The sequence below is a fragment of the Volvox carteri genome, assembly GCF_000143455.1.
Source record: "Volvox carteri f. nagariensis unplaced genomic scaffold VOLCAscaffold_8, whole genome shotgun sequence".
NCBI lineage: Eukaryota > Viridiplantae > Chlorophyta > Chlorophyceae > Chlamydomonadales > Volvocaceae > Volvox > Volvox carteri.
In genome coordinates, this window is record NW_003307551.1 from 790,286 (window position 1) to 806,565 (window position 16,280).

General features: G+C 58.8%; 2 protein-coding genes across 2 annotated transcripts in view; both read left to right on the forward strand.

Annotated features, from left to right (window-relative positions):
- Positions 1-2,496: 2,496 nt before the first annotated feature.
- Positions 2,497-7,108, forward strand: VOLCADRAFT_103640 (uncharacterized protein; the record flags this gene model as incomplete). Its single annotated transcript, XM_002947824.1, has 9 exons — positions 2,497-2,625; positions 2,747-2,824; positions 3,212-3,361; positions 3,790-3,971; positions 4,495-4,639; positions 5,011-5,101; positions 5,218-5,306; positions 5,674-5,930; positions 6,095-7,108. 9 exons carry the CDS (start codon positions 2,497-2,499, stop codon positions 6,165-6,167), a joined length of 1,194 nt encoding a protein of 397 aa, XP_002947870.1. The 3' UTR covers positions 6,168-7,108.
- An 8,054-nt stretch (positions 7,109-15,162) lies between these two features.
- Positions 15,163-16,280, forward strand: part of VOLCADRAFT_88208 (uncharacterized protein) — a gene marked incomplete at both ends in the record, with an annotated part of 9,589 nt that continues 8,471 nt past the window's right edge. Inside the window, 2 exons of the mRNA XM_002947825.1 lie at positions 15,163-15,185; positions 15,378-15,534. Of these exons, the coding sequence (XP_002947871.1) occupies positions 15,163-15,185; positions 15,378-15,534 (180 nt within the window). The remainder of the gene's footprint in view (positions 15,186-15,377; positions 15,535-16,280) is intronic.

The following is a 16,280-nucleotide window of genomic DNA, read 5'->3' on the forward strand; positions in this document are numbered from 1 at the left end:
AACCACAAACTCACGCATTCTCTCTGCATCATATGCTGCTCGGGCACAACGTTTGGCACGATTCATTACTTGACGTGCCTTGCAGAACGCTTCTCACAAAGAACCTGACTTATTCTCGAACCTGCCAGGGCCCAGCCGCACCCTGCAAGCAAGAACGTGTTGCCGGGTGCTTTGGCATTCCTCATTCCACCATAATGCACCATCCCCCACTTGCATACCCTCAGGCCTGCGACCCGCAAATAATCGAATCAGCACCTTTCGCAGGAGGGCACTAATGTGCTCCACCAACTCCGTGTTGTTGCAGGTCCCATTAGATAGGTCCGTGATCACCCCATTTAGTGCGTGCATGACCTGAGATCCCTCAGTGAACAGAGCGGCATAGTCACGATAACGGGAAATTTCAAACACTGCTCGCTTTTTTCGGCAGCACCCTTTGGCACTCGTCCCAGTTCCTCCCACAGCTAGACCAAGCACTAGCGTCACTGGACGGTGGTCAGTCGGGAACCTACCATCTGGCGCGAGCAGCTCACCCACTCGCATCCAAAAGGCACGATGCGGAACACCAGCGGAACCTACAATAAGATCGATCATGCTCCCACCTGCTTCACCCTTGGGGAAGGTCAGACGACCCTCTAAATCCCCAGAAACACGGCCATTTAATACCAGCAGTCCCTGTGATCGGCACAGGGCACCCAACTGGTGCCCAACAAAATTGCAGACGACGTCCTCACTCCTAGTTCAGGCACGTCTGCATAGCCCTGAGGGTCCGCGTCACCCGGCAAGCCCATGAACTCCTGCAGTGCCGTCAGCTGATCTAAATCTGGAACATCACTTATGTACCCGGGCAGGTCAGCAGGCGAGGACCGGTGTGCTTTGCATGCAGTGCACTGGATAGACGGGCATTTAGATCGCCGGCAAGCATCACATCCTCCCCCGGCTGCCGGAGCTCAGAAATATCTTGTTGGACTCTCGCGAAAGCAGCCTCTGCTGCTGCTGCATGCTGTGCATTAGTTGCACCTCCGGCTGGGAACTGTTTTGCTGGCCATCTGTAGGATAAAGCATGTTCTGAAGTAAAGCGTACAGAGATAGACCGCGTAAACAGATCTGAACTGACATTTGACGCCATTAGAGCCGCGTTGGGGTGCGAACAGCTGTTCGCTGCAGCATGTGCAGCAGTGCTGTTATGCTGGACGTCCATGCGCCAGGCATGCTACCGATAATGCACTCCCGTACATCTCAGTGTCCCAGAACCGCGGAGTACAGCTACTTTGTCGGGTTTCGCTTGGATATTTGCAACCATGTGCGCTGATTGCTTTGTGGATAGTCGTGGTGCGCGACGCATGTGAAGATTTAGAATCTCCCTTTGAATTTTGTTCTGGATGTCGTTATATGGGCTCGCGTTCTGCTGGTGAGTGCAATGGTAATGTTGCCGTTAAACCACCGTAGACCTGTGTAGCAGACATCGGCAAACGGGGTATTTCTGGTTTCGGGAACGGGTCCATTTCTGTCATCATGGACCGCGAACTTAGGTCGTCGGGCGGCCCTTCGGGCCGCATAGCACCTTTCGTATACGGTGTATGATCCTATTTCTGCAAGCCGGCCGGCTTCGGGAACTCTATTTCTGTTTTCGGGAGTTTCGGTACGACCCGAAACTCCTGAAGGGTTTGCCGATGTCTGCTGTGTAGTTTTTGAGTCTTCTCGATCGACCGCGTCTGCCATTCTGATCTCATTTTCAGGAACATACACGGGTACATTACGTAGCAACGCGGCACAGCCTGCAGCGAGCGGTTCAGCAGTTATGAAATGCACGCGAAACAGCTGAGGTTTTAAATCCTCGAAGCCAAAAGGGATTCATCCTTAGAACTGGAAAAGTTGAGGATGGTTGCCAGGTTGCCCTATTGCACTTCTTTTCCTCTTCCATTTCTTTAGTACTCCCTTATGCCGGCGGAGTTGCAGCCCCAATCCCATGATGGGATTCCCATCATCTGAGGGCCACTGGACCAGTCGCTGTTATAGCATGTATGTTTGAAGATGGACACAGCATGCAGCTCTACCTCTTAAAATGTCTTTTGGAACCGCTTGTTGACAGTCGTCGACCATAGACCACATCGTCGGAAATCGCCCAGTCGGACAATCACGTATCCGGCAACAATGCTAAACAGATTGCAGTAAGAGAACCATTAATACTGTCCTGGGCCAACTATGCAGTAAGTGCTGCAAAATTGCAAATGCAGACGGTACACTCAACACAGGATTCGGGATAGCAATTGAGGCGAATAATATTTAGACAAGAGTCCAGAAATAATACAAATCATTGCAATTCGGACTTAAGCTAGCTCTGCCCATGCTCTACGGGTTAGCCGTACAACGTCTTCTGTGGCGTACGCTATGCGTTGCCAGAATGTGCACAAGGCTTGCAGGTAATGCATTCAGACATCTGTAGTGAGGTTGGTCCCCTCCAAAACTTGACGTATATTATTGCACTTCTTCCTTACGATGACCGTAGACCCCCCAGCTCTCATTGATGATGCACCCGCCGAAATCGACCAGGCGCTTACGGAGCTGGAGGCCAAGAAGAAAACATGGGCTAACCTTGCATTATCACAAAAAATCGCCCTCCTTGACGTAAGCCAATTTGCCCAGCCCCAACACTACAACTTCTACAACACTCGCCGACCTTTGGCCCCGCACCCGAGCCTCTGGGTCCCCTCTCCGCTGACGTCTCCTGGCCCACGTGATCCCTCAGGCGGTTCGTGTACGACTGCTTGACAAGATGAACGAGTTAGCCCGCCTCGGGGCCGAGGTCAAAGCCAGCACCGACGAGGTAAAATGTCAATGCTCTCGAGACCGCGCGCAACACGGTCCTCTCCCCTCTGTCCCTTCAACCCCACCCCCACCGGCTCACTGATTCACTGCTTCCGATTGGATGTGGCGCTTACCCTCACTTCCGTGCCTCCGACCCCTTCCAGCTCCACGTTTACAAAAACAGCATGCGAGTTACAGACACACATACACACAAACACACTCCATCGGGTGGTATGCGTGCCCATTCAAGAAGCAGCTGCTTGGGGCCATGCCGGTGAACATGCCTCGTCGTACACACATACACGTACATATGTACGGCGGCCCAGTAGCCGCAACCTCCCCCGCACCCTGACCTCCCTCCCCCACCCCACCCCGCTCCTGACCTCCCTCTCCTCCGCCCTCTCAGCACGTCATCATGGGGGAGATGTTGGTGGCGGTTATGGCCCCCGCCGTCTACATACACAAGCTCCTACACACGCTGAGAGCTCTGGCCGCCACTGGAAAGGCACCCAAACTGCCTGTACGGATAACACAAAGCGGCCAACGTGCCGTACAGGTGTGTATGTGTGTGTTTTCGTGTGTTTGCCGAGGTTACCCGGGCGCATACGTAAGGCGGGTGGGTAGGTATCCCAGCGGGTGAGGCTGTACAGAATTTACGCAGGAGGGGAGGAAGTGGAGGGGGGGAGGAAGTGGAGGAGGAGAAAGAAGGGGAGGAGGGCTAGGGAAGGAGGGGGAGGGATGGAGGGAAGGGGGGGGAGGAGGATGGGAAAAAGGAGGAGGAGGAGGGGAAGGGAGAGGAGGAGGAGGGGAAAACGGAGGAGAAGGGGAAAAAGTAGGAGGAGGAGGAGAAGCTACAGCTGCAGTGGGCGCCTCGGCATGCGCTACCTACTGTGTGCCCTAAGGAGAGCCGAATCAAGCCTCCAACGGTCTGATCAACCACCCAACCACCAACTAGCAACCTCCCGCCAATTCGGTCATGTCCAGGTCTTCCCCGTCTCTTGGTCCGACCGGCACAACCTTGTATACCCGGGGGTGACTGCGGAGCTGGTGCTACGGCCTGAAGTACGGGACGTACGGCAGGCGGAGCTGTACGACGCTAAGGGCCGTGTTAAGGGGGGCAGGGAGGGTCTCTGCGCTGTGCTGGGCGCTGGAAACCATGTGAGTGGGTGGGTGGGTGGGTGGTTCGGCCCCTCTGGTTCGCACTTCCTTCCCCGGTTGGCCCGATTCGATTAGACTTGAATTGCTTCCTGATATTCCCAAATACGACCCAATGCCCAATTCCCAAATACGACATCGCGGTTCCGCTCCCTCCGCTCCCTTACCTCCTGACCCCCCGGGGGGTTTCCGATCGTGCTACTCAAACAGACTAGTTCTCCCCAACCCCTCCACGCACATGAACACACATACACACACACACATCTAGCGGCTCAGATTACTTGAAAAAACACATACAAACATACATACACGCCCTTAGATCATTAAACCACCCCAGGCCCCACTCATCCCTCCACCTGGCGCCTCTAGGGGTGTGCCCAAGCCCTACTTCTCACAAACACCCCCCTGCTGCTCCCCTGTGTGCTGTGTCCCCTTAAAACCCCAAAACCCATTTCCCCCCCGGCCCCCCCGGCCCCCGCTCTCCTCACGTCATCTCACCTCACCCCTGCACACCCGTGCTCTCCCTGGTGCGAGTGTATTCCGAGTGCAGGGCTTCCTGACCCTGAAGGACGTGTTGGTGTGTTTGTACGAGCGGGGCCAGGTGGTGGCTGTGAAGCCCCACCCTCTGTGGTTCGAGTGGCACCGGGTCGCGGACTACGTACTACAGCCGCTCATTCGGGTAGGCAACGGGGGCCCGGGGGCCGGAGGGAATAATGTGTGTGTGTGTGCCTGTGTTGTGTGTGTATGTGTGTGTGTATGTGCGTGCGCTGCGGATGCTCGTATGGTATGAAGGGCTCACTTACCACCCTCCGTACCTCGCTCTCCGCCCAAGCTCAGCGCCAAGGTACACACACAGGAACGGACGAGTTGGGCCCCTTTCCGGTGTTCTCTAATTCTTGGGAGATTGCCTTCGAGCCGTTAACTGACGATAATTTGTTTCTTGGTCGGTCGTGAGATCCTGGCTGATTACTGTCGTGTGATTAGCTGCGTCCATCAAGTTTAACTTTCCATTTCATGGTTGCCCCCAATGTATCGGGTCGTCCCCCGCAGGCCGGTTTCGTGCAGTCGCTCTACCTGCCAGATGTGGACTCCACTCGCAGCCTGGTCTACAGCACCAAGCTGGACTGTGTGCACCTGACAGGTGAGTTTGAGGCCTCCCCTCCTCCCCTCACTCCCGCCCACCACCTTGTTTACAACCACCGCCGGTTGGTGGTGGTGCTGGTGCTGGTTGTCGTACATGGTACTGGACGACCGCAGGCGGCATCGCCACACATGATGCCATCGTCTGGGGCTCCACGGTTGAGGAGCAGCAGCGCCGCCGCCAGGCCAACGACCCGCTGCTCAAGGTACGGCATGCCGTACTGCACATACTACGACACAACCTCTCCCCGCACCTCCTCTTCTCCCTGCCTTCCTCCTCTCTCCCGTATTATCTCCCTCTTTTCCTCTCACACACCTCTCTTCACAACAGTCGGGCAGTCGGGATTTCGGCAACTAAATGTGTGTACGCATGTATGTGTGTATGTGCACGTTTGCATCTCCTCCCTGCCTCCCCCCCGCCCTTCTCTCCTCCCGTCCTCCCGGAGAACCGGACCTCTCCTCTTCCGCTCCCTCTCCTGACCCCTCTTCAGCCCCTCACCCCGTCACCTACGGCATTCTACCCCCCTCCGCAAACCCCACCAATGCACATTCCCCCATATACCCCCTCCGCAGGTGCCCATCACCAGCGAGCTGGGCTGTGTGACTCCCTTCATCCTACCCGGCTGGGACTACACCCCCGCGCAGCTTAGAGTGCAGGCGGAGAACCTCGTGCTGGCTGTAGCCGCCAACTGCGGCTGCAACTGCAACAGCGCCAAGGTGTTGCTAATGCCGGCGGACTGGAACCAGGGGGAGGCGTTCCTGGAGAATGTACGGACCGTACTGCGGGGCATGCCGATGGACCCGCCATTCTACCCAGGCATCCAGAAACGGTATGTATGTATGTATGTATGTATGTATGACTTAGATTACACTGTGGGCCGCGAGAGCCGGGGGCCGAAGCCGAAACACAGCGCAAGGGTCGGGAGCACACAGCACAAGTCGGTTAGTTTTGTGTGCCCCCGACCCCGACTCAGACTGCCAACACTCTACGCAGCCACTCCGCAGCCCCTCCATCCGGGGATGGCGCTGCATTGAATACACCACGAAGGGCTCTCAGGTCCCGCTAGAGCGAGTCCACAAGTCTCAGCTAGGGCAAAGTCAAAGGCTCTCTGAAACAACCCCCCAAAACACCACCAACGAAAACGGGATTCGAAGGGAAAACAGCAAACAAACAAAAATACGGTTAAGGCAGGGGAGGGCTCCTGATATACCTAACAGGCCAACAAAAAAACCTCCAAGAGAGAAAGGCTAAGAGAGCTCGACACCACAAGACGTCTTGCAACCACCTTAAAACAACTGACCTCCACCACCTGTCCCTTCCTGGGCTGGTCCAGAGGAGAAGTAGCCATACAAAGGAAAGGGACCACGCACAAGCCCGATCACCACTGCAGGAGCCCGGGATAGACCAGCGAAACCACAAAAGCGTTAGCGTTGCCACGACACACAGCTCCTAGACCCTCCAGAAAACCGCAGGGGGAGGATTGTAGCCCGCGCGGCGCCTCCCCCTTACCGCCACTAACCTGAACGGTTGGTCCTCCAGAAACCTATTCACCCTGTCTCGTACTGCACCGCTCTCACCCTCGTCCCTCACCAAGCAACCCAGTCCCACAGAGAAGACGTGCCTAAGTAGAATGGCCCTCCTCGGGCCACACCTCCCCCTCATCCGAGCCCCGCTACCACCACCAGACCTCAACCTCCCAAACACCAGAAAACCTACGTCCTTTTGGCGCTCTCACCGCCATTTCCCCCCTCCCCTGTCCGAGCGACCCCACCTCCCCCCGGCTCTCCAGGGCGACCCTACAACCTCGGAGCGGCACTAGGGAAGAAAAAGGGTTCTTCCCTGCACTACGTGACCGCCTCCATTCCCCGTCCTTCTCCTCTCCCTCTCCCGTCTCGGGGTTCCCTCTCACCTATTCCCTTGTCCTCCAACCCCCATCCGCCTCGAACTCCTATACCCCCCCGAGCCCTGCCTTACAAACTAAGCTCAAAGCGCTCTTAGGCAATAATTTCCACCGCTTCGGCGCACCGCAGTGCACCTTCTGAAACCGACAGGATCGGGTGGTCGGGTCCCACCCTGTCCCAGCCTCTCCGCGGGGTGCCCAGCGCCGTGAAGGAGCGCAGACGCGCCCAGAAGTCCACCACTGCCCGGGCGCAGGCCCGCTCCAAGGGGGTTGCTGCGGGTGCTGCTGCCGCCGCGCCTGCCGTTGCTGCTACCGCCCCTGTCGCTGTGTTCCGCTCCTGCGTTTGGTCCTCATCCCCCGGCGCATTCAGTGCAGGCCCCGTCTGCGGTCCCGCCCCGTCGGCCTGGATGAAAAAGTCCGTTATCCGCCTCTGCCTGGGGCCGGGTACCTGCACCTGCTGCGCGTGCTCCCGGTTCTGTGGTCCTTGGCTCCCAGCTCGTTCCTGCCTCCTGCTCGCTGCCCTCAGGCAGCATCTGCCAACCTCCATGGCAGACAGGGCCGACAGGGCAATTATATCCCATACGGCCTGTTCGCATCCGGTTGGGGCCAGTAATAGCCAGAGTTGCTTTCGGGTGACTCCACCTACCGCCGCTTCCTGAGAAGACTGTAGATGCCGGTCGATCTGTGCCCGCACCGCCTGCGCCACCGGGCATTCCCAAAAGTGATGCATGCGTGGCGAGCATGGCTGACCAGCTGCTCCACCGAATCCGCCACACCCACAACGTTCTGGAGTCATGCGGGCTAGGTGCGTGTTGCCCGGTAGGGGGACGCCATCCACTGCGAGCCGCCATAACGTCTCCTTATTCTCATTCTCCCATCGTACCCCAGACCATACGCGGGCCTGCGTCGCCCTGAATAGGCTGATTTCCGAGGGGGGCGGCGGCGACGGGCCCTGAGGATCCGTCGCCTCCCGCACAAATTCAGCTACCAGGCGTCTTCTCCTCTCCTCCATAGGCCCACATTGCAGCTGTGTCGCCAGGCGAACCGTGAGGCGTGCCAGCGGGATGGCTTCCGCCATCCCAGGTATACGCCACCCAATTCGCCCAGCAATCATACCCATCGCTTGCATGCTGGTCAGCAGTGGTGCTGGTGACGGTATGACAGCCTCCTCCCCTTCCGTTGCCGCTGCCATCGGTTCCGTTAGCCCCCGCTGCTGCTGCTGCTGCTGCTGCTGTCGCCGGGTCTCAACCGTTCTAGCAGCTTCGAGCCAGGCCGGGTTTTATGCTGCTATGCAGCGCCGCGAGGGCTGCCCGGGTCACGGGTTTATCCCGCGTGGAGATCGGGGTAAGCGGGTCGAGGTGAGTCCGGGCCCACTCCAGCCATACCGTCGTAGGGAGGGTTGCCAGATCGCTGCTCTCTGCCAGGGTCCAAACCCGCACCAGGTCCCCTACCGTCTGTAGTTTCCTGCAGGCGGCAAGCCCAGGGTATTGGTACTCCAGGCCGGGGCGGCGGCCCCGGTCCGTCGGGTCGGTCCCTCCAGCATTGGGGAATAGCGGATTTTCCCATAATGCAGTCGCCCAGCACCAGTCACCGGGTGTCAGCGGGTTGGTCCCGATGTCCTCTGGTGGCGGCAAGTGCCCCAGGGCTCCCACAATCCGGCTGATATCCTTCGGCAGGTCACGAGTCCCAAGCTAGGGCCCAGTTGGGCTCGCGGTTGTCAGGGCCCACGGCTGGAAAGCGGGGTTCGTGAGCAGAAGGTAGGCTGAAAGCGTGCGGACCCAGGGGTGGATACCTCCGCCCACCTGCATATCTGTGTCTGTTGCGCCTGTATCTGATCTCGTGTTGCCTGTTCGCAGCCCTAGGGTTGCGATGACAAAACGAGCTGCCCACACCGCATGCCGGGCTTGGATGTGTTGCCGGAGGGGCAGCAGACCAAAGCCTCCTGTCGATGGGTGACCGATCAGGAGTTCCTTGGGCACGCCAGTCAAGCGTCGGCCAGGATCATCCGGGCCTTGTTGGCGGTCGACCAGGCGAGCCGTGAGTCGCTCTATCTCGTCCAGCACGCGGTCTGGGGCCAGTCCGCCATGCTCCATGTGCCAGGTGACCGTCTGCAAGCCATACGCCGACGCCGCCGTTGCCCTTCCAAATGCTGATAGCGGGAAGCGGGACAGACGCTGCATCCGCCGTTTGGCCTCTCCCATCCTCTTCGTCCAGTCCGGCTGTGGTGGGGTCACCTGGTTGTCTATCGGCAGGTTCAGGGCAGTAGCAGTGGTTACCACCTTAAGTCCTCCTATTGTCTCCTGCTGGGGGGCTGTTAGCTGGGGTCCTGCTGCTGGCGCCGGCTGCTGTTGTTGCTGTCGCTGCTGGCCAATCCATAGCAGTTCCACTTTCTCCAGATTGAGTCGCTGGCCAGATGCCCGGGCAAATGTTTCCATGGCCTGTAGGAAGGAGGGGACTGATTCCGCGCCATCCAACGCCACTTCCGTGTCATCTGCATATTGGCAGGCGGTGACGGGATTTGGGTCGGACGGTTGCAGCTTAATTCCCACCTCCTGGCTCCGGAGCCAGCATTGGAGAGCTTGGGCGACGAAGAGGTACAGCAGAGGCGCCAGGGGGCAGCCCTGTCGGACACCAGCCTCCATGTCTACCAGCCTGGACTTGTACCCGTTGACCATCGCCCGGGCTCGGGTTTCGCTCAGTAGCAGACGTACCCACGCACACAGCTGTGGCCCTGCCCCCATCGCCTCCATGGCCGCTAGGAGAAAGCCGCGATCCACTGTATCGTATGCTTTGGCAAAGTCCAGGAATGCCAAAAGCCCTTGGCGGTTCTGCTTGCGGAGGAGGTGTGACAGGTGGCGCAGGAAGAGTACGCTGGCCCCAATCAGGCGCTTGGGGAGGAAGGCGGATTGCTCGGGGGTGATGACCCGTCCCAGGGCGGGGCCCAGGCGGTTCGCCAGTACCTTAGCAAGGAGCCGGTAGTCCGAGCATAGCAGCGTGATGGGGTGGTAGTTGCCGGGGAGCTTGGGGTCGCCTTTTTTATAGAGCACTGTGATGATCCCTTCAAGGAAGCCTGCAGGCACCTGCCCGGTCGTGCCAATGGCAGTGAACAGGCCTGCCATGGTATTACCTATGGCTGACCAGAATTTCCTGTAGATGTCGGCTGGAATCCCATCCCACCCTGGGGCCTTGCCAGGTGTGCTCTTCTTGAGTGCCTTCCGCAGTTCGGTGGCTGTGATCTTTTTGGCTCCAAGCTGTTCATCTGCCTCTGCTGGGAGCTTAATGTTGGCTGCGGTGAGGGAGTTCAGTACGGCTTGGCGGGCCTGGGGGCAGATGAAGTCCGGGGCCTTGCTCACATCCTTCCAGAAGTCGGCTACCACCTGGGGCAGCTGAGCGGGGTTGGTAACAAGTCGTCCGGACAAGGCTTGCAGGGCGACAGGGGCTGGTTGTTGGTCTATAGCCTGGGCCTGGAGGAAGGCTGTAAGGGATGGGCTCAGCCTCTCCCCTGCCCGCAGCCAGTGGGTGCGGGCCTCCATGGCATCCTTCCGGCAATCTTCCCGATGTGCTCGTGCGAGCGTTGCCTGGGCTTCGACCAGTTGTTGGAGTGGCTGTTGTGCTGTGGGGGCTGCATCCACCGCTTGCCTTGCCAACTGGACCTGCGGTAACACTTCCCGAGCCCGGGCCCCTGGTCTGAGCTTTCGGTGTTGTGCCGCCTTGTTGAGCTGAAGGGCCAGGGTGCTCAGTCGGCGTTTAAAAGCTGGCCACCACGCAATCAGGCCCAAAGGGTTGTCCTCCGCAGATGGTGCTGTGGCACACTGGCTGGTGATCCATGCCTCCATGCTTGCGGCTAAGTCCTGGTGTGATGTGAAGGCCAGTCCGCACTCGTCGGTTCCCTGGGCCCTTGCTCTCTGGTCGGCACGGCAGCAGGTGCATGACCATTGGCTTGTGATCCGACGGTGTTTGCACGGCATCTCCGTCTTAGCAATGTACTGCACTTCATGTACAAAATGGGCATAACTTAGCCGCACCATACTGCGACTGGAGCCCTGACCACTACCGCTACCACGGTCCGAAATCTTTATGGCTATTTTGATTACAACGTCAAAATGCCATATTAAATTCGACAGAACAAATGTTGCAAACTAGAGCGGCGAAGACCGCTGACCGACCGAAAATTCAAACTGGTCGGAAGACAGCAACGGCCACAAGGCCGCAAACGGCCCAGAGGAAAGTAAAACGAGAGGAATTTACTCCTCTCGAACTCAATATCCTCGCGTCACCGACGGAGCGGCTCTTCGTGCTCTGTCCGGAGACATGGGAATTGGTCGCGCATTGGCCACCGGGCTCCGACATTTCAGATGTCTACGCTCAGAGCTATGGGCGACTTGTAGAGCACATGATTTCTAAGTTGAAATTATATGTACCCGTGGGAACAACACAGAGGGTTCCCCCGGGGACGCAGGGGGGATGCGGCAGGAGAAGAGGGGTAAGAAGACCCCCATTCCCGAACCTCAGGAGGCCAGGCAGGAGACAGTGTTTGCAGCACCACACCAGGCAGCCGACCCAACACCTGGAGCCACCATAGCTGCCGACGCCCCACTCCCAACACCACCAACTGCACCCACACACTCCGCCCTGGGATTGGAGACAACGCACATGGAAATGGAAGCGGAGCAGACCCAGGCGGAATCGGACCTGGCAGACGAGGGGAACCCATACTCAGTGCTGGCGGAGTTGAGGGATGAGGAGGAGAACCCCCCAGGGCAAACCAAGGCACCTGGCGCAGCGGCCACGACCCCCCCCTGGAGCAAAATACGGCACCTGACGCAGCGGCCAAACCCCCCCGGAGGCGGACCACGGCACCTGATGCAATGAGCCTCAGGATAGAGGAGAGGGCTCAGGAGGCGGCCAACCCACCACCAGGACAGCCCAAGCAGCCCCAGGTGGCCATTGTCTTCGGGGCACCCCACACGGCAGCTGCCATCCAACTCACGCCTATCCGGGAACAGCCATGGAAGCCGGTAGCAGAACAAGCCAGCCCTGCCAACAATGCACAGACAAACAGGGAATGGCCATCTCTCGCGCCAACTCAGGCAGCCGGGAAGAACACCACAATGGGCTCCCCGAAAACACAGGTGGATGCCCTCTTTGCCCAGGTGGAGCCGATCCAGCTGCAAATGACACGGCCCATGACCCGGAGTACAGTGACGGCAGCCAAAGCGCAACTAACCCACATGGCAGAAGTGACGAAACAGCGCAGGCCAGACCTACGCGACCAGGTGCCGTATTTTGCTCCAGGGGGGGGGGTCGTGGCCGCTGCGCCAGGTGCCGTGTTTTGCCCTGGGGGGTTCTCCTCCTCATCCCTCAACTCCGCCAGCACTGAGTACGGGTTCCCCTCGTCTGCCAGGTCCGATTCCGCCTGGGTCTGCTCCGCTTCCATTTCCATGTGCGTTGTCTCCAATCCCAGGGCGGAGTGTGTGGGTGCAGTTGGTGGTGTTGGGGGTGGGGCGTCGGCAGCTATGGTGGCTCCAGGTGTTGGGTCGGCTGCCTGGTGTGGTGCTGCAACCACTGTCTCCTGCCTGGCCTCCTGAGGGTCGGGAATGGGGGTCTTCTTACCCCTCTTCTCCTGCCGCATCCCCCCTGCGTCCCCGGGGAAACCCTCTGTGTTGTTCCCACGGGGTTGGGTGGCAGGTTTGCAGCCGCTGCCGCCACTGCCGTTGGGCTGGGGAGGAAGGGCTCTGCTGCTGCTGGGCCCTGGCTGCAAGTCTGGGCCACCTTTGCTCTGTGGGGGCGGTGGTGGCCGTGGTGCGGAGGTGGAACCTATCTCCACTGCAGCTGGTGTAGGGATTTGGGCTGCTACCGCAGCTTGTATCCCTGACACCTGCAGCTCCATCACTGGTTCCCGGGATCCCAGGTGGGTAACGGTGTGTATCGGGCCGCTGAATGCTGGCAGGGGCGGCATTGGCGGTGGCCCTATGATGTTGTGCCTTGCCATCTCGGGGGCGTTAGTTCTCCCCGTGGCTGCTGTGGCGGTGGTCCCCCGCTGGGTTCTCGCGATGGCAGCCCATGTGCCATTTACTACCGTGCCAGCATTGCTTCGGCTGGGGCCTGACTCCGGAATCTGCGTCAATTTTGGCTGAGCCCCCTTGCGTGCTGGCGGTAAACAGCCAATTATAGCGGGGGCTGCCTCCAGCGCCAAGGGCACCTTGGTCGCGACCAGGGTCCCAGTGCAGTGGGTACTGTCCCCTGGCGTGCCATACGTATAGGGGAGCTCCGCCGGGAGATTGAAGTTTCCCGCCGGTAGCTTCACTGCCCATTTGTCAGCCTGGAAGGGGCATTTGCAGGGAAAGCCGAATTCCTCCCTCTTCCATTGCCTCCCGCTGACCCTGGTGTACGCCATCGCGAGGAAGGCCGTAACTCCCTGGCGCGTTATGCCCAGCGGAAGTCCTGACACTTCCCACCGACGCGGCACTATCTTATCCAAGCCTTTAACCGTTAGTTCCACGTTTACCGGCTCCTGGCCGGGGTAGAACTCCACTCCGCCTAGCTGTAGGCGCCCCTCCCTGAGAAGCTCGCTGTTGGTGAGCCTTGCCAAGCTGCCCGGTGGCATCAGGACTGAGATCTCCATCCCAACGCGCTTATCTTTCATTGGGAAGATGCGCCGCTTCGTCACTGCGGGCCCTTCCAAGGCCTCAAGATCCGCTGATTTTGCCCATAATTTCAACTTAGAAATCATGTGCTCTACAAGTCGCCCATAGCTCTGAGCGTAGACATCTGAAATGTCGGAGCCCGGTGGCCAATGCGCGACCAATTCCCATGTCTCCGGACAGAGCACGAAGAGCCGCTCCGTCGGTGACGCGAGAATGTTAAGTTCGAGAGAAGTAAATTCCTCTCGTTTTACTTTCCTCTGGGTCGTTTGCGGCCTTGTGGCCATTGCTGTCTTCCGACCAGTTTGAATTTTCGGTCGGTCAGCGGTCTTCGCCGCTCTAGTTTGCAACATTTGTTCTGTCGAATTTAATATGGCATTTTGACGTTGTAATCAAAATAGCCATAAAGATTTCGGACCGTGGTAGCGGTAGTGGTCAGGGCTCCAGTCGCAGTATGGTGCGGCTAAGTTATGCCCATTTTTTACGTATGTATGTATGTATGTATGTACGTGTGTGTGCCGGTACTGCAGACGCCTGGGTGGAGTTGAGGGTTATGGCTGCTGTATGATGTTATTACAGGGTGGTATAGCTTCACCAGCGCCCCCCTTTCCCTTGGAGGCAGTTCCCTGCTCTCCCTGCTAGAGGGCCACCCTAATCCGTTCACCCCATCCGACTTCAGAATGTATTCGTTGGGTTCAGCAACTCACCACCAGCATCCAACCAAATCTAGCGGATCAACGGCGACTCAACTTAGCTCCTGGTCAGCTCGCAAGCTGCTATTATCACGTCCTACACCGTCCACAAGATGGGGGACCACCTCCCAATTCATCACCCCTCACACACCGAGGGACTGGCAGGCGGATTTGAACCCGGAACCTCCGGGAGCAGAAGTCAGGCCTTAACTTCTGCCAGCCACCTGCCTGTGCTGTATGTATGTTGTTACAGGGTGGTTAACTTCGCCAGCGGCCCCCTTTCCCGGGGCAGTCCCTGCTCTCCCCTGCTAGAGGGGCACCCTAATCCGTCACCCCATCCGACTTCAGAATGTATTCGTTGGGTTCGGCAACTCACCACCAGCATCCAACCAAATCTAGCGGATCAACGGCGCATCAACTTAGTTCCTGGTCAGCTCGCAAGTTGATATTATCACGTCCTACACCGTCCATATGATGGGGGGCCACCTCCCATTTCATCACTCCTCATACACCCGAGGAGCTGGCAGGCGGATTTGAACCCGGGTCGACTGGATCGACTGGGAGCAGAAGTCAGGCCTTAACTTCTGCCAGCCCTGTATGTATGTCGGTATGTTGTCGGTCTAGCCCTACCCCCCCCCCCTAATTCCCGCTCAGAGCCGCACCAGCCCTAGGCCTACCCCGCCCTCCAGTCGGCCCGGCCCTTCCATAGCCCCGTGAATCGCGCGCGTCCTGGTTTTCTTGGCGCACTGCACTTCGCTTCGCTTCCGTTTGGCCGCCCCACCGCCATCTCCCTCCCTCTTTTTCGCGCGCCTTTTAGTTCCCATAATGAGCTTTTTCCATTTCATGCAGTACGTTTTGACATATACGCTTTCCACCTCACACACATACAGACAGACAACCGAGTTGGTGTTTTGGATGTCGGCCTTGCCCCATTAATAGTGAATAGCATCGACATTTGATTCTCACCCGCACACCCACACCCACACCCACCCATATACACCCCCGCCACAAACACACACACGCACCCCGACCCCCGACAGCTACGCCGCCTTCAAGGAGCGTTACGCCGCTACCTGTGAGGTCATCGAAGGACCTGTACGGCAGGCGAGCAAAGAGGGTCTGGGGCCTCACCTGCCGTACCTCATCAACATATTGGACGAGCTGCCGGCTGACCCCAAATCCGAGTACGCGTTTAATGTACGTCCATCTGTCTGTCTGTCCGTCCGTTTGCCTGCGGTGATTGTGCTGGTAGTGGTAGTGCTGGTTCTGTAGACACGCTGTGCCGTTCAACGGACGACATGGGGGGGGGGGGCCAGACAGACAGGGGAAGTTGGGGGTTGAGCCACCCAGCAGGGCCACCCAGCAGGGCCCCCTAGCTATGGGGGAACCCTATGGTCTGAGCCCTCAGTGCGGTGCACGGTGCACTGCCGACACCTCCCCCCCACCCAGGTACACGGCCCACCCAGGTACCAAATCCCCTCCGCGGGCCCCCTCCCCTTTCCCCCGCTGGTATGGGCGGTCCCAATGGCATCCCACCTTGGCCGTTAGATTGTTCGCACTCGCTCCGCACTCGCTCCGCACTCGCTCCGCACTCGCTCCGCACTCGCTCCGCACTCGCTCCGCACTCGCTCCGCATTCGCTCCGCACTCGCTCCGCACTCGCTCCGCACTCGCTCCGCATTCGCTCCGCACTCGCTCCGCACTCACTCCGCATTCGCTCCGCATTCGCAAGGGACTCCCACGCCATCTCCCGATAACCACCTCTTTACACCCACTTCGTCACCCCCCACCCCACACTGAGCTCCCCCCTCCCCCCCGACCTCATCTCTCACCCGCCACCAACCTACCCTACAAATTGCCACAACTACCATAACCGTCGCAACCGCACAGGTGGAGCCCTTTGCTCCGGTTCTGACGGTTGTTCGTTTGCCCACCCGGGGCCCC